Below are 25,048 nucleotides of genomic sequence, written 5' to 3' on the forward strand. Positions count from 1 at the left end.
TTAATGTACAAATAAAAAATGATTTTGTTGTTAGGAATTAAATAAAAAGTGATTTGATCATGTACCATAAATATGGCCAGACTGAATTCCTTTGAGAGGCATTAAACTTTCAGAATCGACGAGTTCAAGATGAAGCTTAACACGATATTGAATTGCAGCTGATTTGATTAATATTACAGGATTCCAGTACATTTTTTCGTCAATACATAAGGAATCCATATATAAGCAACACAATTTCGATTCTAGCCCCGTCATTCCTCGAAAGTTGCTACCTCCCTACCCTACCCTACCCTCGAGCATATTGTTGACTTTTGGCAATCCAATGCGAAATTGCATTGTAAGCTGTTGAACTATACATAGTTACTAACCGCAAGCCAGTGAGGAATTACAAGGCGGCATGGCATGAACCTGCATGGAATGATTCTGTTTCTTGAACCCTTTAGTCAGCATGTTGTTTGATCGATAGAGAGCGGCCCTTTTTGGAAGTCAAATCAAGCTACTCCTTGTTCGGACTCTATCAATTATCATTTGCCGGCCAGATAAATCTTCTTCATAACCAACAACCTGTATTTGCAGCACATAGCAATAGGACTACATTAATGTGCAAAAATGCAGTCAAGGAGAAACCAGCTCAAGCTGGAAACAGGAGCTTCCCAGGCCTCAAAAGTGATTTGCTTTTAAAATTTGAAGCACTGTATCGCTTTCTTTTACTGCACAAAATGTACTTTAGCACGATTTCATGCTAATGGTTGATGTGCAGAAGCTCAGAATTCAGCCAACCACTAACAACGGTAACATTAAAGATAGGCTGACAGCTCACGAAGCAGTGTTAGAATCATAATTTGTGAAGAAAGAACAAAAAGGGAAAGGCAAAGATAAGAAGATGATAAAGTGAAGCTAGACAGTTCTGCAGAATCAGTGATAAAGAAGATGATAAAGTGAAGGGAAAGATAGGATTCAAAGATTTTGCAACTTTCAACAATGCTCTCCTTGCTAGACAGTTCTGGAGAATCAGTGAGAACCCCAATGCTCTTTGGGCCAAGATTCTGAAAGGGAAATACTTCCCCAAAACCTCATGCTGGGAGGCAAAGAAAGGGCATTCCCCATCTTGGGTCTGGTGCAGCTTGCTGGTTGGAAAAAGAGTTGTGGAGGAAGGTCTAAGATGGAGTATTGGCAATGGAGAATCTGTTCAGTTCTGGATTGATGTTTGGGTCCACAACCTCCCCCAGTGCAGAATTCAAAGTATCCCTCCCCCAAATTGTAATTGGAACAAAGTGGCAGACTATCAATCAAGACACTCAAGCGTGGGATTTGGGAAGGCTATCTGTATGTGTTTCGGCAGAAGAAATGAAAGCAATATCCGCAATTCCAATAAGCTTGATGAAGAAAGAGGACAAACGCATTTGGTCTCATAATAAGTCAGAGCAGTACACAGTGAAATCTGGCTACAATCAAGAACATAAGAAGACTGTCTCAGCAAATCCAGAACAGGCCTCAACCTCTCATTCTCCTTCCAAATCTATGTGGAAGAAACTTTGGTCTGTCCCCACAATGCCTAAGGTCTGTCATGTCATGTGGAAAGTGGTTAAGAATTGAGTTGCATGCAAAGCCAATCTGTTCAAGCGAAAATGTGCCCCTTCCCCAATTTGTCCTATCTGTGAGAGTGAACCTGAAACTATTGAGCACACCCTTTTCAACTGTCCTTGGACAAGGGCGGTGTGGTTCGGAAGTGGGAAAACATACTGGACTATGGACCATGATACATCTTCTGCTATCAAATGGATGGAGGAGCTACTTTGTGGCAATATATGGCTAAAGGAAACAACTTTGGAAACCATGGCTGCCATCTTTCAGGTGTGTTGGGCCATTTGGAAGGCTAGGAATGCATACATTTTCTCTGCAAAGTACCCCAATCCTGTGGAAATCATTGAAACAGCAACAGTGGCGAATCGTGATTACTTCTTAGCAATTTTCAGGAGTCCAAAGGCCAGCCCTCCCCAGCAAATTTAGAAAGGAATTGGTCCCCACCTCCTTCTTCTGTTCTGAAGCTCAATTGTGACGGAGCGTACAAATCCTCCTGCACCCTTGCTGCCTTTGGCGTGATCGCCAGAGACTGGTGGAGTAGCTCAACACTGGAGGACTGGAAAAACGATGGCTGCTTCAGCAATTGCAATAGAGGCATGGGCTTTAAGAATCGCTTGTGAAACTGCTTTGAATTTGGGCCTCTTTGAAGTTATTTTTGAATCAGATTGCTTGAAATTGGTCAATTGTTTCAATCATCCCAATGTCAGTGGTCCTTGGGACATTCAAGCTATGATTGAAGATATCAGAGGCTGGGCTAGTACCAGGAAGTGGTCCTTCGTGTGGTGTCCTAGGGAGAGGAATAGAGTCGCACATTGGTTGGCTACAAATAGTCTCAATAGGAACTATGTTGTTTCAGGTTGTATTCCGCCTGAGCTCCAATGTCTTCTTGACTTTGATGTACCTACTTAACTTGTTTCTGTATAGATTATGATGTTTTCAAAAAAAGAAAAAAGAAGCTAAATGTAATTCTTTGATTTGACTACAAATTTCCTTGGTAACTCCCTACACAAATCCATGATATGAAAACAGCCTAAGAAATTAAAACATGGGAAAGAACTGATACTAATGGCGAGAGATAAAGAGTTGAAACCTGAGACTCTGTTTGCGTTTCACTAAAGCCATCATACATGCCAGCATTCACATCTCGAGGATTGCTAGTTTCATCCTTTCTATCAGTCCTGATGAAAACCAAGATCCAAACCGAGAAAATGTCAAATAGAACAAATGCGTGCCTAATCAATTGGGAAGAGTATAGGTATATTGATGGATAGATCTTAAGTTGCACTTGGTATCAATCATTCAAGAACTGAAAACTTCAACGTAATTATGTATTTTTCAGGCCTATATATCTACACGGATTGAGAGCTGTAGATTGATGGTTTGAAATAAGTACATGACGATAATTATTTGAATGCTTCCATGAATGATCCTACTTTCACGTGAATTTAACAAGATGCCTCCTTACTATATATATGTTCACTCCTAGACCTGAGAATTCAATCTACCTCCAACAGCTAACCTTTGGTACAACATTACAAAGTTCAACCTCGCATTCCTTCATTTCACATCCACCCTTCTAAAAAATGGAGCTTAAATGTTGGCGTAAAAAATATCAGGGTTCTGTAACACTAGTTCAATATTACTTGGCTCAATTTCCTATATTATGGGAACACAAAGGAATTTGCTAACCAGAAACGAGAGGAAAAAAAAACTCGCAATACCAGTTCTACTGATTTTTCTTCATCGTTTGTAACGTATATCACCACTACATCAATGCGACTGAGAAAAGATGAGATAAAAACCTGTTTATCCAGTGCTTGGACAAACCAAAGGCAGAGTGGGAATCTGCGTGATCTTGACCAAGGATTGAACAATCAGAGTAAAGCTGTTCTAGAATCAAGGATTGAAACTAATAAAAACATCAGAAGTATTGAAAAGGTAAAGAATAAGCAATATTCAGATGAAAACAAGGATACATTTTTATTGGGAACAGTCCTCTCTGGAGACTTCCGATTGTGAATCTAGTACCAGAAACAAGACAATGAAAGGTTAGCGCTCAACAGACATAACTGCACATTGTGAAGTAACTTAAAACTGCCAGCTTTACCTTGCTAGTTTCCTCTAACAAATCCTCAATAGCAGCAGCAACATCAGGTACAGCATTGGAAGCTTCCTCAGTTTTTTGCAATAAGTTTTTTTCAGTGGAACTTGTAGGATCACTGTTATTTGATGTAGAAGATATTAGACCCTTGTTTCTATCATCATGAAGAAGCCTTGCCCTTTTACAATGAAAACTCGGAACATTTGCCTCCTCCGTACTGCTGCCACTTCTACCACTAGCTTGAGCCTGTATATTTCTCAGGTCCTGGAACTGACTTGGAAGCTGAGACAGAGTATCACCAGTTACCATTCTAGTGGCTTGTGTAGGATACTGGCTCATTGTGCAGAGTCCCGCCTCTCTGTCCTGAGAAGTAACTTCCCTTGGAACAAATGGACCCAGTGCAACGACATCATCCTGTCCTAGCACAGGTTGGAAAAATAGATGAAGTAAACAGAGAGAGAGAGGGAGAGAGAGAGAGAGAGAGAGAGAGAGAGAGAGAGAGAGAGAGAGAGAGATCAACCTGCTTAACACACTCATAAATCCACTCGCGTGTAACTGTCTTTATCCCCCATTTACAAGCAGCTTCGTATTTTGGACCATTACAGAACTTGCAGAGTAGATGGGTGACTTTTTTAGTCAATTTTTCTCCAAATGTGGCCCCAAGAGTGGAGCACAAATTTCTTAGCAGCATCCGGTCTTTCTCGTCATACTGTGAGACACAGAAGCGAAATGGTTTGAACCCGGGTAAAGGAACCCGACATGGTAGTGGAGAATAGAGGATGTGAGCGCCCACTTCAAGCAAACATCCATCCTTCAATAGCAATATGTAACCTCGTTAGCACTTTCCCAGAACAAATTGCAGGTTTCACAATGCGAAGGGGAACCAAAAAACAAAAATTGCTTTGGTCTAACAAAATGGTAGAAGATGGATCCAATCAATTCCCAAGCTAACAAAATTAGGATTCATTACACTTCACACCCTGCAATTTGACTCAAATCCCACTTTGTGCCCGTCAATTCATAATGTAACCCTCAACCGAGTCAACCCCTTACACTTTAGGTCAAGTGTCGATGTGCCATCCCTATACACCCACTTAGAGAGATGGAAACCCAATGTGCAGCCTAATTGTGAAATCAGCTCCAACATCACTACGAGACTGTTTGATGTTTTAGAATAGACTTTCAGCATATTTAAATTGATGAGGAAAAAGGAGATACTGAAGAAGACCTCACGCATAGACTACCTTACAAAGAGTACCTTAGGCATCACATCAAGGAATAGGATTGCATCACACAACCTTGAGAGATTTAAGATGTAAATCGTTTTGTAGCCTCAATCCTACTTCAAAGTCTTAAGACTAGGATGGCTTGTCATATTTACTAACATCTGTTGTATGTAGAAGTGCAATCACATTCCCTAAAGGTCTAGGTAGAATGAATCTGTCATGTGAACTATGTTCCATGGACTCTGGTATATATGACTCCATATTAAGGACACTGGGACTCGAGACAAAACAGTGGTCTTCGATATTTTTCTTTTAACTTCTAAGGTAAATGGTGTTCACCCATTGCCAGAGAGCATTCCATATGTACCAGGAAAGTTTTAGCATTATTCTTGCAGTAAACTTGACCGTACTGATTTATGCTTCTTAGGTGAATGTCCAACTAAATATATCATACATTTCTCATATCCTCACCCGAGCATCGAGTGCATGAGATGAGTACAATATACTTTTAGAAGATTCCATGTAAGTGTGTAACACAGCTGGTTATGAATGACCCTGATTGAGAATTATGGATGCCTACTCTGAATAAGCTCTAGGGTATCAATGAATAGAACATATGGTCCAGTGTATCTGAATGCAAATATGCTATTAGTAGGCCCATAGGATGAACCATAGTAGACCTGCCCCTTACAACCCAGACCAGGACATTTTGAAATTTCCAAAATACCCTTGACCTCATCTCGTGGACTGATGAAGAAAACAGGCAAAATATAAGAAAACTATACTTTATTGTCCCAACAAGTTATCTCATACTTGTGACCACTTTCAGTTGGATGGGCATCCCTCAAGATATGTTAAACTTCATGTCAACATTTAAGAACCTAGCGTTGGTAGGTTTGAGCGGGCATCAGTGCAAATAAACCTCGATTGAGTAGCCCATAAAGGGAGAAACTAACAAAAGCTCAAACAAAATTGGTGAAATTTGTTTCCACATGCATCGACTTGTTTACCCATGTTCAATTATTCATGCATGAGATCTTCCAGACCTATGAAGCAAGGATACACACCAGACAGGCAAACACAGCAAGGACAAGGACACAGACACCAGGGAAAGTCATTTTTTTAAAATTAGAACAAAATTCACAATTAAGTATTCATTTAGATAGAAGCTATAAATGGACTTGGTCCTCTTGATCTTGGTTGGTTTGAGCTTACTAAGATTGGACTTGACGAAAAAAGTATTCATATAGAACAAAATTCTATCAAATTCAAATAAGTATTCAGGACTAAGCATTCACAACAAAATTGACCCTGCCAACTTCTCAAATTTTGCATTTTGACCTCCTAACATGTCTTTAATTTCTCAGCAGTGTGTCCCTAGCGTGTTCCGAATAGAAAGGCATCCTAAAAATGGGCACATATTTTGGCATGTCTGACATGTATCCAAAGTGTGTCTGAGCATGTCTGTTTCTGTGTACAACAAATATACGCGAGGCTGGTAGAAGTGCTTGTGCTTCTTAGATTCAGACATATTAAAAGCCATTTCCAATCAGAGCCCAATGACAGGATTGAAATCAACAGATTAAACTAAGTCTTAAAATAAGGATAACTAAGGATCCAGTCACAGTCAATCTTTAAACCATAGACTATTAAGATGCGGGGCCGGGGGGGGGGGGGGCGGGGGGGGGGGGGGGGGGGGGGGGGGGGTGTGGAATAGAGAATGGTAGCAGTGGACACAATAGAACGACATAAGCAAATTCAAATCTTCAACAGTTCCAGTAACCACTTTTTAGGCCTTTTCAATACACAATTGACTTTTAGGGGGTCCATGCATCAAAGCAACATTACAGCGACATAGAAAATCAAATATGGAAGATACTAAGACAGAGCAATAAGAAACCAGCAAAAGTCACTTGAAGTGTTATAATATACAAACAACAAAGCATTAAACTACAATAAGGTACTAAAGCATAAGGATAATCCTAGGTGAAAAAGGCAGCCCATTTCTTACAGTAATCAAGGAGTTTAAATCTTTCAGGAGCCATTCCATATGTTTCTGACTGTTCTATAGCTGATACCAGTATACCACAACAAAAAGACAGAAAAAGTAGAGCCATTCCTGGTCATGGTACCTCTAAACAAGTCCGAATCCAGTGACTGGATACATGGGTGGTTCTGGATGCAGCTGCTGGGCTAGGTATCACACCATGACACTCAACAGTGAAGTGCACGTTCTGCTCAGTCTCCTCCTCTACCATTGCTCCTCCCCCTTTATTAACCCATTCAATAATTTCAGCTTGCTGGCAAAATAAAGAATCAGGAACTTTTAGCCAAGCACAGTGGATGACAAATAGAAAGGATACTAATGTTGTGTCAGAGTTAGGGGCGATAAACGAGCCGAAGGAGCAGAGCAGTTAGTTGTTCAAACTTGGTCTGAAAACTTAATGAGCATCAAAACATGTTCAAGCTTAGCTTGTTTATGAGACAAGACAATCTCAAACGAGCTTTAATCGAACCAAACACAAGTAGCTTGAATTGTGTATACATCATAAACCAAACGAGCCGAGTAATAGCATGTTCAATCTTAGTTTGACAAACTTAACGAGCTTCAAGTAATGTTCAAGCTTGGTTTGTTTTAGTTTGTTTTAGTAACAAACAGGTCTCGAACGAGATTTTATTATTTTAACTAACAAACACGAGCTCGAACTCGAGTAGCTTAGTTTGTTTGTCAGCCCTAGACAGAGTGTTTACAAGATGTCAAAACAGAAAAAGTGAAACACAACGCTCCAGCATTGCACACATTAAGTACTTTTAAGGCTTCAAGATCATGCAACCACGTATAAAATGATCTAACTGTTCATTCGTCTGCCAACATGTCATTCCCATTGATGTTTACATCACACAGCCAAAAGATAAGAATACTGTCATAATCTTTCAAAGTCTTAAAATCTTTGAAATCTCTCTCAGGCATGTTTTACAATACATAACCAAAGATAAGAATACTGTTGTAATAATCTTTTAAAAGTTTAAAATTTTCAAAATCTCCGTCAGGCCCCAATTGATAAGTCGTGAAAGTTATACAGCGGGTTCTTACATAATCGACAATTGATATCAATATGTAAAGCTAAGCTTACCCTATCTGGAGGAAATGAATTCGAAAACTGAAATAGCTTCCCTTTAAATACCACCAGTGACTTCAAATTCTGAATTTCATTGCAGGTTTGAAGTTGTGTCTTCCGTTGATCCTTGTCTTTGCCATCAAGAGCAGAAAACTCGCTTTGTTTATCAGGTTTCACCGTTGCTCTCAAAGAGCCATCTCCATTCAAGTTAACCTCCAATTCTTTGCGTTCCATGAATGGAATCCCAGATCCGGAATTTGAAGCTCCTCGTACTTGATCCTCTGGCAAGATAGGCTGAACAGTGGAGGCTTTCCCCTTCATTCCAGCCATGCCCATCCCGCCTCCTTTATTGGAGCATACAGGATCTGAGATTTGAAAAATGTGGTGAACAATGGGATAAAAGTACCGCATAGAGAGGCTTAAAGGATTACTGACCAAAACCAAGTCAATCCCATATAGTGGTAGCTTTATGTGAAACAACAAAGAAAACCGAAAAAGTAAACATAATTGTTAGGGACCTTTTAGGAGAAGTAAATCATAAGCAATGTGCCTCCGCTGTACAGGAACTTCTTTCTTCTCATGATCACAATCTTCAAGCCACGTGGTTCTGACCACATAAATGACACCCAAAGCAGCAAGCCCTCTGACCTCCTTTTTCTCACTGCAAAGTATTTTGAGCAAACCTTTATGCAATTCCCTTAGAAGCACAACATCTCACAGTCCCCCATCCCTATCACAAAATTCAGGCACAAAAATCCTACTCCATGTTCCAGTAAGTAATGTAAATTGAGAAACTAGTAAGCCACCATGTATTAGGGAACATTATGCAGAGGAATATATTGGTTGCCGACTAGAAGGTCAACATACTATAAGTGATTACAATCTTAAACATATTTTGTCAAAACCACTACTGTCCTTGTTGGACCACAACTTATTTGGCAAACTTGTATACGTATTTGATCATCATAAATCTGTTACATCAATGTTGAAAAAATTCAGCAGTCACATAGAAATCACTTGAGTATAAATCAATCAAACAAATGGGGATGTTACTATCAGCTAACAATGTGAGTTAATTCAACAGTGAGAAGAAAGACAAGAAGAAGAACTAGGAGAGAGAGAGAGAGAGAGAGAGAGAGAGAGAGAGAGAGAGAGAGAGAGAGAGAGAGAAAACAAGCATGGATTTATCCAATTAAGTGCTTCGAATTACAAAAAAACAAGCTCCTTACTAAAAAACAACACATAACAATGTGAGAGATAAACAAAAGAGGCATACATTAAGTAATCTCTTAGATGCAGCAATTTCACTTTCACCCAACAGACAAAGATCAAATTTGAGTTTTTAAAAAGACGAGCTCCTGCTCTTAAGGGCCATGTCACACAAATGATGTAATGTCAAGCTCATGATCAGTCAAGCAATCACATAGGGCCATGTTAAGTTCATAAGCCCATTGAGATGTAATTCTGAACAATTATTTACCAATGGTAACAACTACTTCAGAACAAGCAAAATATCTATGAAGAAAATTAACCTTACATCTCTGACGGAGATCCAGCAACTATGTGCGTCAATTTTTCATTGAATGACATATAACGGGAGCCACCACCTCGGCGCACCATGTTGACTAGTTTACGCATTTCAGAAGCATCAAAACCAAGAAGTAGAATTCTGCAATCTGACAAGTACAAATCATCGTCTTCATTTTGAGAGTCGTCAGCAACACAACCATCAAAATTTGTATCACATTTAGCCTGCTTGGCTGGTGTTCCACTCTCCTCCTTGACAAGGATAGATGCATCCGAAAATGTAGTTGACATGTTCTGTGAGAGAGTAGCTTCTAAATCTGGATCTATGATCCCAGAACATAAAACAGCTTCCAAATTTGAACCTCCAGCAAATGAGGATGGCACACATTGTGAATTTCCTATACTTTTTTCTTGGATGCGCTGTGCCAACGAACAAGTCTTTGTGCCATTCATCAATGATGCAGAACCATCTTGAACAGGATAGGACTCCTCATTGAGGCACACTATCCAATAAAAAAACGTCAGATGCCCATGTTAGGCAATCCTCACGGTACGAACAAAAGTTAACAGACACACTATCCAATCGAAAAAGGTCAAATGCCCATGTTAGGCAATCCTTACAATACGAACAAAAGTTAACAGGTTCTAAACAGGTAACAGAACACACTGAACTCAAGGCATTACCTCTTCTTGCAACAGATTGGTCAAACCATTTCCGCAGAACGATATGAATATTGCCCCATCTTTTAGCAACCTTGTATTTGTCACCTTCAGGAGCTTACCAAAGTCAAGGGCACAAATTTCACGAAAAAGTATTCTAAACAAAGATTTCCAGACTACTAAATCTTCTTGTTCTCCTGTATTTCTTCGCTTCCCATATTTGTTGTTGCTGTTGTTGTTGCACGTGTGTGAGTGCATGTGTGTCGGTGGGAAGGTGGGGTTGATTCTCTCGGGTGAAACCCATAAGCCACAATCTAAATACCTACTTCTATGTTGTAAATCCAAAATGCTAGCAGACAAGAAAGAGTAGCTGATTGGCCTTACAAGGATAAGTAATACCTTCGTCCTATTTGGTTTAAACAGGGGTTACAAATTTGCAATGCTGTTATATTGATTTGTGACGATTGCTATTCAGACCCATTCACATCCTTAGTAAAGGTTAGCATGTTTGCTATTGATTGCATTGCCGAGCACTTAATCCCAATTAACACTTAACAGTATTGGCCACTGAAAGTGTTTCCATAAGTATACCAATAGTAGAAGCCATATCAGCAATGGATCATTAACTAGTACACAACTACAGAAGATGCCAAATTGTGTGCGACTATAGGACCCACCTAGCCGAAACGCCACGCATCAGGTTCATCGGGCACCTCAAGTAGCCAAGGGCCCAGACTTGCCCACGCAGCATATTGGTCACTCATGCATCCAAAAGGACGTACGAAGGACAAGAATGTATTTATCTGACAAGTGACAGCATTAAATGGGCAATGCACATGTGATTCAAAGAAAATCATGTATAGGATATATCGCAAACTAAATGTGTACACTTCTTGGTCAATTCAGCAGAATATTTTCCACCATTTTGCACCACTGCATTGGCCACATCTTTGCGCTCATCTGAGAATAAACATGTAGATTAACATTAACCTGGATATAACATAAAGCAGTGCCAAGGGGCAGCCCTAATACTAGATTAACTCAAAAAAATTATCCAGCATAGTAAACCTGCAGGAATTCTGGTTATAGAGATTGTCAATCCAGTAAACGGAAGAACCCTGTATGACTCCTGAGGAACAACACGATGCTCTTTCCAACACTGATGTAACCACTTTAATGTGACGATTGGTTTCTTTAGAACATTTGCAGCCCACTGTACCACAAAAGAGGGAGGAGAGGAATTTCTGTCAAATAAGGGATCGCAAATTTCAAACCAAAGACGAAAGGTCATAACATGCAGAACAAAAAACCCAATATGTAAAGGAAACAATATATATATATAGGGACGGTTCAAGGGACACCCAAAAAACCACCCCAAATCTAAATCTCATAGTTCCCGATCAAATTTTTATGATCCGAACCGTTCAATGTGTGCAGAATGTGATTTTAAGGGTGCCCACGAGAAATTAGCAAAAAAAATGACCTGAAAAGGCTTGATTTGAGCAGTTTTTATTTGAACCGTTCAATAAAAAACTGTTCGGATCAAGCCCTTCCTGGTCATTTTTTTTGCTGATTTCTCACGGGTACTCTTAAAATCACATTCTGATCATATTGAGCGGCTCGGATCATCAAAATTTGATCGGGAACTATGAGGTGTTTTTTTTGGGTGTCTCCGGAACCGCCCCGTATATGATCAGAGCCGCTCAAAAAAAAACACCTCATAGTTCCCGATCAAATTTTGATGATCCAAGCCGCTCAATATGATCAGAATGTGATTTTAAGAGTACCCGTGAGAAATCAGCAAAAAAAATGACCAGAAAGGGCTTGATATGAACAGTTTTTTATTGAACGGTTTAAATAAAAACTGCCCAAATCAAGCCTTTCCAGGTCATTTTTTTTGCTAATTTCTTGCGGGCACCTTTAAAATCACATTTTGCACACATTGAATGGTTCGGATCATAAAAATTTGATCGGAAAGTATGAGTTTGAGATTTGGGGTGTTTTTTTAGGTGTTTTTTTGAGTGTCCCTTGAACCGTCCCGATATATATGTATAAATGTATATATATATATATGTATATTGCCCAAGAAGGAGAGAAAAAATTAGTAACAGAGCCAAAAAGTCTCAAATACTAGTTCAATAAAAAACTGTTCGGATCAAGCCCTTCCCGATCATTTTTTTTTTGCTGATTTCTCACGGATACTCTTAAAATCACATTCTGATCACTTTAAGCAGCTCGGATCATCGAAATTTGCTCGGGAAAGGGGAGTCTCATACGGTAGCACCGTGCGGGATCCCTTATGGGATCCGGACTGTATATATATATAAGCATGCTAAGGTATGGCCAGGACCAGGTGAAGGTGGAACAATGTATTACTGCCAAAAGTTACTGGAGATGAAGAAAACAAGAACAGTAAACAACTTTCCCGCTCTACAAAATACTATTTCCATGTCAAAAAGTTCCTAACAATTCGTAAGTTTATTAATCAATGATCAATTAGGAGTTTAGGACAAAAGTAGCAAGTGGAGTGGTAGGCACCATATACTCCCATGGGGGTTCAATCCTCACTAACTACAACTACCAATGCAGACTTTAACCAAGCCAAAAAAAGGGGACAAAAGCAAAAAAGAATGAAAATATCTCCTTGTATTATCACATCTGACATAATACTCCCCAGCCCACCAAAATAAAAACACAAAGGAAAAAAGACCAATACACTCATTTTGCGTCAGAGAGAGAGGGAGAGAGTTCCAACCATTTCTTATGGAAGATGACTTCACAAGAACCCAAAAATAAAGGGATGTTAAAAATACTGAGGTTGTATAAACAATATCTAAAAAATATTCATTAACAAAGTAAATAGCAAATCCAGGCAAATATGTACTAAGACTATAGTCACATGCATTACACATTGCATGTGGGCATGTGTTTATAGGTGTTTTTGACTGGTTGTGTGCGAGCCAGAAAGAATGAGTGAGAACAAGAGCAAAATAAAAAACAGTTACACAATGTGGAATGCTGAAAACTGAAAAGAAAACGAAAACATGAAAACCTTGTACTTAGCAGCCAAAACATTCTTTACAATAACAAAGCTGACATCCAAAGATGCTTTAGTATGCAACACTCCCCCCATAGCAGTCACCATCTTGCCAATCTCAAGCTGCAACACAGTCATAAGCACGCGATTATGAGTCCAACAACTAAAAGCACAAGGAAAGTACCAAAGGTGGGAGACTGGATTCTCTAAGTTGCACTACAAGGCTTCCTATATTTTGTTTCTAGAAAACAGGAACCAAGTTTTGTCATTTCCACAAAGATTGCATGACGGGAATGGACTTCCTTTTCTGTTCATCTTCCTGTTTTCACTTGTTCCGGTAACAAGTGAAAACAAGTAGAAGAGGACAGGGAGAAAGAAAGGTCGTCTCTTCCAGGATTTTTTTAACACACCCCAGAACAGACCCCACCAACCGCAATGTCACCTGGCTGCACCGCAAACCGGGGGGCCCTACCACAACCATTTCACACCAGATTTCACTTGTGGGGAGGGTGGCCCACAGTCTTTTGGTTTCCCAATAAACATACTGTCTTCAACGGAAACCATTTCTATTTTGCAAGGAAAAAAGTGAAGTACGATTCTGGGCTGTGAGGTGGGCTACATCCTTATTTGAGATGCAATATTGTCCAAGTTGGTTTATTTGTATGCTTGGTGCTGCATATTCTAAGTTGGAGGTAACTTGCGGGGAGGGTGGCCCACAGTCATCTCTTCCTGTTGGTAGTAAAGAAGAAAATGAAAAAAGTATGCACTTAGCCCTGACACGATTACCCAATGTAGCATGGATACAGATACGGATACGGATACGGACATGCACACGGACACGGGATTTCGTAAAACATGGGGACACGGACACGGCAGGGGACACTGCAAAAATTAATAAATAAATAAATAATATTATTTTACACTAGTGGAAATATAGTTAGATGTATAAGCATGAAGCTTCAATACATATAAACAATTATCCATATTACCTTTCTTGAAAATTATATCTAAAAGTGATCCAACTAAGAAGTCAAAAGGATAACATGGTTATTTTTATTTTACAAGAGCATATCTAGGCTTTAGAGGGGAAGTTGTTTCAATAAGGGTTGATCACCCTCCTCTCTGACCCTCTACTCTGATGCTATTTTGTCCTTCTTGGCGTATGTACCGCACCACAGTTCAATTATGAGAACATTTAGAATTTAGCCGACAGCAGAGCTTCACCAACCTTGACGGCTAATAAATTACTGAAAGTTACAAGACTAAAGTGGACCAAAATGGGTCATGATTTAAGGATACCCAGCAGCCCCACCTCCCTGTACGTCTATGATATAGAGATCAGAATTAGTGGGGAAGTGATGTATCATGGAGCCTCAATACCTTTTCATCCATCTCAAAACCAGATGCCAGTACTTTGACCCCGTCCATAGCGAGACAACAAGTATACCCTTGTTTAGGAAGAGGTCTATGTTCTTTCGCACAGGAAAAAACACACTGAGGACCTGTCAAAAGTACAAATGCAGACTGTAATAAGGAAAACTCAACAGATCGCGTGCAATTTGCACAAACACTCAACAGCTGGGGAGGCCTACACACCCATCCATGTTTGTGCAAGTGCGTGCATAAAATGTATATAGTTGTAGCATCACCGTTACAAAAATCACTTAACAAATTAAACTCAACACATTCAGCACTGTGGGCTTCACACATCCTTTTGAGTATTTGCATGTATATGCAAATGTGTGTAGTTGTAAGATAATTGCTGTAGTACGCGAATTGCGCATTAAAATCAACGAATGAAGAAATTACTGACTGCGTGGGCTCCCTTGCACCCATTTGAATACTTGTGTATGCCTGTGTAGCATCATGGCTATAATAATCAATTCGCACTTTAGAATCAACTAGAAGGATGGCACACACAAATTACACGATTTGTGTGCACAATTTAGGATGATTGTGGATAGTGGGGTAGTGGTTAATGACATGTGAGATTACAATTTTGCCCATAACAGTTATTTAATGGCACATTTAAAATAATGGTAAAAAATTATTTTCCAGAGGGACAATTACGGAAACTACTTTTGTGACAGTGTTTCAAATATTGTTCAAACCAAAATGACTTCTCCCTTTCTATATTTCTAATATATTAGACTGGATGGCACATTTAAAATAATGGTAAAAACTTGTTTTTTTGAGGGACAATTATGGAAAGTGGAAACTACTTTTGTAGCGGAGCTTCAAATGTTGTTCACACCAAAATGATTTCTCCCTCTCTGTATTAGAATAGATACATAAAGAAAAACTACTGCAGGTAAACTCGAAAGCGTACCGATCAAATTACAACCCTTCTTCTGAAGAACATCAAACTTCTCCTGCAAAATGCAAAAGGAAATTTTACTTAGGAAATGCAAAATCGAATTTGAATTGAGATTCAGAATTCAAAATTCAAAATGTTTATTGTCGATGCGTAATTGGAGTCTCACGTGGAGGTTGGAAGAGATGAGATGGAAGTCGTCGGGGCCGCTTTTGGAGGAGTCGCAGCATTGGGAGATGTAGGCACCGTTGAGCTTGAGAGCGTCGTGGAGCGAATCGAAGAGCTCAGGCGGGACTAGGTTTCGAGACATGAACACGGTTGATCCTTTGAACGTCTTCGACATCATCTTGTGCGTGCCTACGGTGAGGTGTGGGTGTGAATCTGTATCTACAATAGGAGAGAGAGAGAGTGTGTTATGGGGCGTAGGTTTTGCTTCTGGAAATTGAGGCGGGAAAGATTTGTGGAGTATCTGATTGTTGAAGAACAATTTGGTGTGGGTGTAGGGGTGAGGGGCAATTTTGCTATCAGCTACGACCCGGAACCCGACCCAATGATCCTACGGGGAAAGTTGAAAGGGTCCCACCCTTTACTTCTCCATCTTCACCAACGCGCGCGATTCAAAATTTTGGGAAAGTTCAGGTACACACAAAATCTCTCTCTCCCGCCCTCTCTCTCTCTCTCTCCAAAAACGATCCACCAACAACGCCACCAGAGCCTCCCACATACGCCGGACCACCACCAATCGACCACGACCGGAGCCTCGCACATACGCCGGCCCACCGCCACTGAAGCCCCCACAGATCGACGGGCCCGCCACCACCGACGCCGCACCACGAGTCGTCCCAAACCGCTGATCCACCACCACTGGATATTTGCAACCAAAGTCGCCCCACCACCAGCGCCGCACCACCACCAATTCCTCGCTCCTTATTACTTTCCGACCGCTTTAATCACCATTCAACAGATTTTCAGGTACTGGGAAATGTTTTATTCGAGCTCGTCTTCTATTTTTGGGGTATTTCCGTTGATGCCCTCAATGTGTTTGATTAGGGTTGCCTATGAGTTATATGTCAGAAGCTTGGGTTTTGTGTGAAGTTTTATGAATGCCCTCTTTGTGTTTGGTTAGGGTTTTCTCGGTAGTGTTTGGGTGTCAAGCTTGATTTCTGTTTAGTGTTTGGGTATGATTCCAGTATGTTTTTTTACCTTGGATGTTGACCCATGGCCCTCAAGTTTTGGCCTTATTAGTTGGGTTGATTAATTGGCATTGTTCCAAAAATGTTCGGCACACAACATACGGACGCACAACCATTCACACAACTGTTGATGTCAACATGACGTCAGTGTCAGTGCAAAACGATGTCGTTTTGATTATAAAAAAAAAAAAACCCAGGTCCCCGGTCTTGAAACGAACCCCCTTTCCCTTCCATCCCCACATTCACGATGAGAAGAGAATCGAGAGAGAGGGTTGCTCCCACCACCACCACCGGCGACGACGCTTCCACCTCCACTGGTGACCACGCTTCCCACCTCCACCGCCAGTACCCAACCCCAAGTCTTCTATTTTCAAATCCCCTCTCCCTATCTCGGGCTGATTCTCCTGGTCACCGTAGACGATGGTAGCGCTCCCCACTGCTAGCGATCGCCACCACAATCGGCTTTGGGGCAGTCCAACGTTACCCCCACCATGAAGGTCTCTCTCTCTCTCTCTCTCTCTCTCTCTCTCTCTCTCTCTCTCTCTCTCTCTCTCTCTCTCTCTCCTTGAACTAATTGCTAAGTTGCTGGGAAAAAAACCCTAAATTGAGTTTCTTGAAAGAAAAAAAAACCCTAATTCAAAAAAAAATGGTTTCGTTTTGAACTTAGAGTCAAATTGGCTTGCTCTAATTTGACACGCTTTGCCATCACATTAAATGAGCTCACTTCGCAATTGAAGGTGACTGAACAATTTGATATGTCCATGAAAAAAAAAACAATTTGATATGTTTTGAAAGTGAGAATAGTGATTGTTTCGGTGGGTGTTCAAAGTCAATCCCTGAAATTCTATTTGACTCCCAAAGTAACTTTATGCAGGAGAAGTTGCCACCCCACAGATTTGAGGCTCAGACCCAATTAGAGGTGCTTGGAAAATGGGGAGTATGACATGGCAAATTCATAGAAGTTGTGCCTCGAGCAACGGCAGCGGCAGGTAAATAATTGTATATGTTTTGGCATCTTGTTACACTAATACTTGGTTGCTATCACTATGCCTGATAGTAGTTGATCATGCCCGCTATTTCTCAATTGTACCTATGCATTGCCCATTTGGTACGTTTGTTGGAGTATCTATTAAGTAGGTTAAATACTTTTTGAAGATTAACAGTTTGCCTTGCAAAATTTGGTCTTGGTTTAGTTTTGTAATACCAACTACCAAGTAAGCAGTGCAAAAGTTGGATGCTTGATTTCTTTTTCCACTTTCATAGCTTAGTTAGAGCATATTTACATGAAAATTCTTGGGCATTTCTTAGTGAATGATGGGAATTGGTTGCAATGTGAAATTTTACGTGATTTTCTATGTTGTTTAGGTGCATGAACTTGTGTCTGGGGGGCTGAAAAACTGGACGACAGAAATATTTAAACTTACAGTAGAATCCTATGTTCAAAACTGGGACTTAGTTAACCTTGTACCGAGGTAAAATAGATCAGTGAAATTGCTTAACCTTTGCAGTTTTTGATGGCTTGCTACTCAAAACTGGAACTTAGTTAATGGCTTGACCATCTTTAGATGAATCTGTTGACCATCTTTTATTTTTAATGGCTTGCTACTCTGTCTCCAATTTAAGTTGGTCGCATAATTCTCAACTTTGTAATGTTATTCTTTTCATTACTGTAGATGTTCGTTGGTGGAGTTCGAGTGGAGTAAAAATATGGCGCGGCCATGGAGAGAGCCATCTGTTAAATCTAGAGAATGAGAAAAGAAATCATGTGAATATGTGATCATGCAACTGTAAAGGATAGCTCAGCGGCTGCGAAAGTTAGCTATGGGACCAATAGCTTTGCAAAGACTATTGGAGACTCGAAAAGACGGTGAAAGAGATTGAAGCTATTCAAGTGAATCAAATGCCAAGGTAAATGATCAATTTGTTGTAGTTTGGAATATCAATATGTACTAAGCTTTGTAATATCAAGTTGTAATATTGCGAAACCTAACTTTGTATGTAATTGATAATTGTGATGAGAACGGCCCGGCGTGGGTTTTAAATTTATTGTATTATGGTTTTCGTTGTGAAATGATAATTTGGCAATAGATTTTGGTTATGAATATAGCTTGTGACTGGTGATTTAGAATAAGAAATGCCTGGGATGGGTTTGTGCATAACCTCATGTTGTTTCTATTGTTGTTATTGTTATACGGACTAAGACGCTAGACGTCGAGTTAGGACCAAAAAACAAGGGAGACTATGGCGAAATTTTTCCAGAACCAAGTACACTAGCAATTCAAGTATTGATATTGGTGACTGAATTCACCTCAAAACTTAGTACTATTATGTTTACAATATAACATTATTCGCAATTGCAAATCAATTTGAACATGCATGTAGTCGAAAATTTTAAATTATATTTTTTTTATCAACTAGCATTGAGTCCGTTCGATATGGAGCAAAAAAATTACTCAAAAGTGATTTTTTTTGTCCCATGCATTAAATGTGCACAACACTAGTGCCCATACACATACTTTTACTTTAAACGGTCTTTTCAATATCCTAATCGAAACCACTTATAGCTTCTCCGCTTAATACTAAAATGAGACTAGGAAAATCTTTAACAAGTAGATACGACTTCTCCATTTTCTCATGTGAGCAAGAGATTTACCAAAATATGTAAACATGTATTATAGCATGTGAAATCTATACTAGAATTTTAATTGTTGTGGCTTTGTTCTCAACTTACCACCAGAAGCCGTGTCAACTACATACCAGTGTAAACAACTCGAACAATCTAGGGTTTCTTGAATTGTATTTTCATGCTCAACTATGACATGTTTTTTTTACCCTCAACTATGATGTTTTTTGCACCCTCTATATTCTTTGCAATTATACTACTCAAGTTAATAAATTATATGTTCTTATACAAAAAAGGAACCTTTAAATCTACAATAAAAAAGTTAAAAAGAACTGAAACAATATTGATGTAGAGGAGTAATAAAGTGTCTCTGGCTAAAATTCCATTCTACCAGTAAAGCTCTAGATCTAGCAAGAATCAAAATGTGTAATTACAAAAAAAAAAAAATACACATTCGAAATTTTTGCAGTCTAGAAAAAAAATACATAGAGAGATACCTTCAGTAGTTCTCTTCTTCGTCCTCTTCAGCAAATAATCCCTAAGAAAACGAATCAAAGAGAGAGAAAGATTCAGCTCAACTCTCAAACAAACCCTAACTCGAACAAAATCAACCCAAAATCAAACCAATCCCCATAAATCAGTTAGGTTTCTAAAATACCCATTTTATCGAGGAAAAAAAATAGTTCATTTAAAAAGAATCCACAAATTTTAAATTCCGGAAAAAAATAGTTCATTTATCTGTAGTTTTTGGTAATTGTGACGACCTTGTTGTCTCGCTGGTTAATCCACTTCTAAACATGAACCAAAGAAAGAAAACAGAAATAAGGATTCAACACACGAGAGAGAGAGAGAGAAACCTTCGTGGTGGGTGTAACAATGTTGGAGTTCTCAGAAATCGGTGGTGGTGGTGGTCGCCGATGGTCGTGGAAAGAGTACAGTGGTCGTCAGTGGCGGTGGTGGGAGCCCCTTTGAATGTTTTGATCGTCAAAAATGGAGGGAACGAGAAAGAGGGGTGGGGGGTTTCTCTGTTAGTGACCTGGGTTTTTTTTTTAAAATCAAAACGACGTCGTTTTGAGCTGACATCAGCATGACATCAGTAAATTGTGTGAGTTGTTGTTGGGAGGTGTTGTGTGTCTAGCATTTTTGTTGTCCATATCCCCCAAAGAGTACTATAGCATTTAAGAAAGGTACGTGCGATTGGATTGAAGCATGAGAATTGCGCCGGAACTTGTAATGGGATCTTGAATGTCTGCTTAAAAAATATGAGGGTATGGATACCTCATATTGGGATTTTGAATGTTTGTTTCCACCTTTTGATTATTCTGTAATTGTATGAACGTTTAATGCTTGTAAGTTGACGGGAAGCGAATGTTAAATTCGATTGAACTGAACCACAACCATGAAATGGATTCGGAAAAAAGTGAAATATCTTCGGTGCTATCGGAATCTCCCACCACATTCGAAGAGGACACGCGACTTAGGACCTGGGGGGCTGCTGTCCCGGCCGAGGGGGCCCCGCTTCGGTCTCGCTCCAACGATCGAAAACGTTCACTTCGTAGAGCTTGTCGAGTTGAATAAGTATGCAAAAAATCAGTTTGATCGGATATCTTTAAGTACCTGATCGAAACACATATAACTTTCCAATAATGGGTTATAGTAGATTTGATTTAGTGTTTAAGATCCATTCTTTTCAAGACGAAAATGTTTCAATGAGGCACTAAATGATATCCGATCAAGTTGATTTTTTACATACTTTGTCAACTCGACGAGCTCTACGAAGTGAACGTTTCCAATCGTTGAAGCGAGACCGGAGCAGGGCCCCGTTGACTGTGACGGCACGCTGAAAGGGACAGCAGCCCCCCCAGTCCCACGACTTACCTTGTTAACAAGTACGATATGCCTTTCGCACCATTTGTAGGGGTTAACCATCATCGACAATCGATTTTGTTCGGATGTGGTTTGATATTATGGGAGGATACGACTTTATTTGTATGGTTGTTCGAGACTTGGTTTTCTTGCATGTCTGATTCCTACCCTAACACCACGATCACAAACCAATGTAGGGCCATGCAAAATGCGATAAGTGAAGTCTTTCCATTTGCAGGTGATTATAGGGATGTGGTTATAGTAAGTTTAGCTCTAAGACTTCCTTCAGAGCTGGTGCTTGTATTTTATAATTATTTAGAATTGGAGCTTGCATTTTATTATCATTTAGAGTTGGTTCTTTTTGCTGATACTAGTTTGAATGTGCTGGTTCTTTTGTTGATCTTATTTGCAGGTGTTGGAGTTGGAAAGCTCACAAGCTAGATGAAGCCTTTGATACTAGTTTGAATCCGGATTTGAACTCTGTAACTAGGCTTTTTGAAACTCTTTCTTTCGTACTGATGGGGAATATCCCACTTGAACTTTGTTTATTTTGCTAATGTTATATGAAGCGGTTACAGAATGTGAAGGCAAAAATGGTGCTGTTTTGTGGTAAGAGAACTATATTTTCTTTTGTGGTTAATATATGGACATATGTGGAGGTATATGAAATGGAAATCTTAAGCGTATCGCATGTGTGTTAGACACAGCTCCATGTCCTAATTTTTGGAAAATAACGTGTTGGTGTATTCGTGTCGTGTTGATATATCTATACAGAAATGCTACTGGTACAGCGACACTTTTGTGCCCATCTCGGGTTCCGTAAAGATGATCGGAGCCACTCATTTTGTTCAAAATACTTCGTTTAAGGTCCCTGTAAAAAATCACCTCAATCCGATATCGAGAAGGGTGTTTACGAATCATCCAACTTTGCTTCAAAATTTAGGCATCATCTTTATGGAGCCCGAGATGGGCACAAAAGTGATCTGTACGCGGCTGCTGTACAGCAGCCGCTGTACCAATAGCAGCGTCCATATCTATATCGTGTCAGCGTATCCATATCGTGTCAACGTATATTGCCATTGCCAACATTCTTTTGTGGCAGGTAAAGCAACCAGTTGACTGACATTAATCAAAGCATACGCTTGACTTCGGTTTTGGTTGACATCTTTTTCAGCCATCTCTCAAACTGTTTTCATCATGTATCTTTTCATTTTATGATATATCGTTCTCATTCACAAGGATTCAAGTTCAACTAGAATTCAATTTCAGTGCAGAATATGTTTATAGCAATTGTATCAGACATAATTTTGCACCATTCTCCCATTCCATCAAGAAATTTCCCAACTTTAATAGGTAACAAAATCAGGACCCTAAACAAGGTAAAAGCAAGATTTGGTTTCTCATAACAGGAGAAACACACTTGAAATTCCCTAACAAGAGAAACACTTCCATCATGTGAGAACCTAAAATCCTATTATAATTTAGATAACATCTAGGGCCCGATTGGATGCTGTATGTGTTTTGGATGTATTATTTATGAAGGGGTGATAAAATAGTAAGGGGTATTAGTTAAGAAGGGAGGGCCTACATTGATGTGATATTTATAAAGGGTGTATTAAAAAGTAAATGGTTTGGATGATGTATTAGAGAAGTAGGATAAATTAATACTTGGTTTGGATAGAGGATAAATTGGGTGTATAAAGAAGGATATATGATGTAAAAAGCTGTCAAATGACTCTTTTGCCCTTGCGCAATATTAAAAAAAATAATTCATTAGATTAAATATATTATTACAAAATCCAATAAAATTAATTACTTTATCACAATTAAGCAATAATAATTTAGTTTACTAATAATTTAATTATTTTATAATTTAAAAAAAAAACTAAATTTTGTGTTTTTAAATTGTTTTATTATTTACGGAGCATTTTATTTATTGAATATTAAGTTTTGTACACAACAAAATAGGAGTAAAAAAAGATAAATAAAAAGAGTTAGATTTTAGTTTTGTACAAAATAAAATACATATTAAAATAGGAGTACACAGTTTTTCTATCAAAACCACCCACCCACTGACCCACCTCTCTCTCTCTCTCTCTCTCTGACTACAAAACCCACCCACTTTCCCCTGGATGAGGACGACCGACAAATTTCCTTTGACTACAAAACCCACCCACCTTCTCCTGTGTCCGACCGGTAAATTTCGAATCGGCAGATGCACACCGTCGACGGGCAAATTTCGAACGGCAACGGTACTTCTCTCTCTCTCTCACTCTCTCTCTCACTCTCTCTCTCTACTGTAAATGATAACTCCGGCCATAATTTTTTTTCTCTCTCTATTTTCCATTTTTTCCGGTCTGTGCATGTACGAAGAGGAGATGAAGAGGGGGGATTAGGGAGAGCAGAAATGGCAAGATTTCACCTGTATTGTCCCGGATTAGTTATGGCTATCTCTGGAGGTGGCCATAAATTAGTACCCTCTGGCCTGTGTTAACGAAGAAGGGGAGAAATGAATACAGAAGCGCTTAATCTTGCCAAACGATGGAGTAAGGAACCAATACACCCGGATTGCGAAATACACCCGATGGATACGGCATCCAATCGGGCCCCTAATTCCTTAATAGCCCACAATGGCTGATTTTCGCACGATTGGGCCAGAGAAGCTGTTGTGGCTGAGATCTATCTTGGAAAGCTGCTGTAATAGCCCGATTTGCGATGGGATTGGACCTGAAAGCTCATTCGCGTCGAGTAGAAGCTTTAGAGATATACACCCGTAACAAGTCAGTGCTTCTTGTCAGAAAAGCTGAACCACTTTCTCTAGAGATACACACTCTTGTTGTCAAATACCACCATCTGTCCATGTAGAAAAGTATATGGCTGATTTGATTAACAAAATATCCTTGTAATTCATATGCTAGTCAACAAACGTGTAAACCTCTAATCACCAATAAATCCAGTTCCTCCTTTTACCCGAAAACAACCAATTTAGACTTTATTCCATCACAAAAAAATTGGTTTGATCAAACATGGAACAAATTCATCGCAACATACGTTAAGTACACTGATTTTGGGCAAAAAAACAACTTGAAAGAGTTTTAAAAAAATTGATTTTTAAGAAGTTCCATTGAATGACTTTGACCATGTTCTTTTTGGAATTTTGGGTAATTAGTGGAAAAAAATAGATAAAGAAATAATAGTAATAATTAAAAAAAGCTGAAAGATAATCTCAAACCAAACACGGTTTTTGTCTTTTGAAATCAGTTTCATAGTACTCAGTTAGGCTCAATATTTCTAGTTCTCAGGAAATTGATCAATTATCAAAGCAGTAAAACTCACATCCTCTGATCTACCTAGACTCTCAACGTAGTTCAAAAAAACAACTAGACTCTCAATGCAACCAAACGACAGAAATTTAAGGGGAGAGAGAGAGAGAGAGAGAGAGAGAGAGAGAGAGAGAGAGAGAGAGAGAGAGAGAGACACCAAAATCAGACCCTACAAAGCAAATTACAAAATCTGGAAATGTTGAGACTGAACAAAGAGAAATCAGTAGATTTGGACCATGAGACAGAGCAAGACCCAATTAAACCTCCGATTTTAAGCCCTAGCATGAAATTTGGGCTTTAAAAAAAAAAACTAGGGCTCGCTGAATCTTTAACCTTTACTAATTGGCAGTTAAGAAATCAAACTTCATAGACGGGCAACGCTATGGGAGTCGTTACTCTCACGATGCGCCGATGGCGACGGCAGCAAAGAAGGGCTGTCGGTGATGGTGTTGAACGAAATGTTGAAAGAGAGAGA

At 39.4% G+C, this 25,048-nt stretch overlaps 2 protein-coding genes and 2 long non-coding RNA genes across 9 annotated transcripts; 3 read left to right on the forward strand and 1 right to left on the reverse strand.

The window, feature by feature from the left end:
- Positions 1 to 130: 130 nt before the first annotated feature.
- Positions 131 to 16,034, reverse strand: LOC131307311 (uncharacterized). The gene is made up of 17 exons (XM_058333754.1): positions 15,738 to 16,034; positions 15,584 to 15,626; positions 14,635 to 14,756; positions 13,270 to 13,377; positions 11,286 to 11,430; positions 11,086 to 11,177; positions 10,242 to 10,335; positions 9,568 to 10,060; positions 8,549 to 8,691; positions 8,046 to 8,395; positions 7,044 to 7,211; positions 4,206 to 4,496; positions 3,692 to 4,099; positions 3,561 to 3,605; positions 3,387 to 3,469; positions 2,675 to 2,762; positions 131 to 564 (listed from the first exon to the last, which is right to left on the reverse strand). Exons 1-17 carry the CDS (start codon positions 15,912 to 15,914, stop codon positions 487 to 489), a joined length of 2,928 nt encoding a protein of 975 aa, XP_058189737.1. The 5' UTR covers positions 15,915 to 16,034; the 3' UTR covers positions 131 to 486.
- LOC131307312 (uncharacterized) lies at positions 15,984 to 21,978 on the forward strand. Of its 6 annotated transcripts, none has more exons than XM_058333756.1 (3): positions 15,984 to 16,540; positions 21,448 to 21,511; positions 21,663 to 21,954. In XM_058333756.1, the coding sequence occupies exons 1-3, from the start codon at positions 15,984 to 15,986 to the stop codon at positions 21,693 to 21,695; spliced, it is 654 nt and encodes a 217-aa protein (XP_058189739.1). In that variant the 3' UTR covers positions 21,696 to 21,954. The 6 variants fall into 6 exon arrangements, 4 of the variants coding, with proteins under 4 accessions (XP_058189739.1, XP_058189740.1, XP_058189738.1 ...); XM_058333757.1 differs by having other exon boundaries at positions 21,448 to 21,488; XR_009194084.1 differs by having other exon boundaries at positions 16,183 to 16,540; positions 21,303 to 21,488; positions 21,663 to 21,978.
- Positions 17,416 to 18,859, forward strand: LOC131307313 (uncharacterized). Its single transcript, XR_009194085.1, has 2 exons — positions 17,416 to 17,750; positions 18,435 to 18,859. It is a non-coding gene; the product is annotated as an uncharacterized LOC131307313 (long non-coding RNA).
- Positions 21,979 to 23,345: 1,367 nt separating the features above from the next.
- LOC131307314 (uncharacterized) lies at positions 23,346 to 24,218 on the forward strand. The gene is made up of 2 exons (XR_009194086.1): positions 23,346 to 23,502; positions 23,624 to 24,218. It is a non-coding gene; the product is annotated as an uncharacterized LOC131307314 (long non-coding RNA).
- Positions 24,219 to 25,048: the final 830 nt, after the last annotated feature.

The sequence above is a fragment of the Rhododendron vialii genome, chromosome 11a (genome assembly GCF_030253575.1).
Source record: "Rhododendron vialii isolate Sample 1 chromosome 11a, ASM3025357v1".
Lineage (NCBI taxonomy): Eukaryota > Viridiplantae > Streptophyta > Magnoliopsida > Ericales > Ericaceae > Rhododendron > Rhododendron vialii.

Excerpts from the sequence above, each read along its gene's own strand:
- LOC131307312 (XM_058333755.1), top strand. The coding sequence starts at position 15,984 with ATGGGGCGTAGGTTTTGCTTCTGGAAATTGAGGCGGGAAAGATTTGTG. Across the intron at positions 16,541-21,662 it reads ACCATTCAACAGATTTTCAG|GTGTTGGAGTTGGAAAGCTC; the intron begins GTACTGGGAAAT and ends TCTTATTTGCAG.
- LOC131307311 (XM_058333754.1), bottom strand. The coding sequence starts at position 15,914 with ATGATGTCGAAGACGTTCAAAGGATCAACCGTGTTCATGTCTCGAAAC. Across the intron at positions 10,336-11,085 it reads GTACACATTTAGTTTGCGAT|GCTCCTGAAGGTGACAAATA; the intron begins ATATCCTATACA and ends TGACTTTGGTAA. Across the intron at positions 8,396-8,548 it reads TGATTTACTTCTCCTAAAAG|ATCCTGTATGCTCCAATAAA; the intron begins GTCCCTAACAAT and ends TTCAAATCTCAG.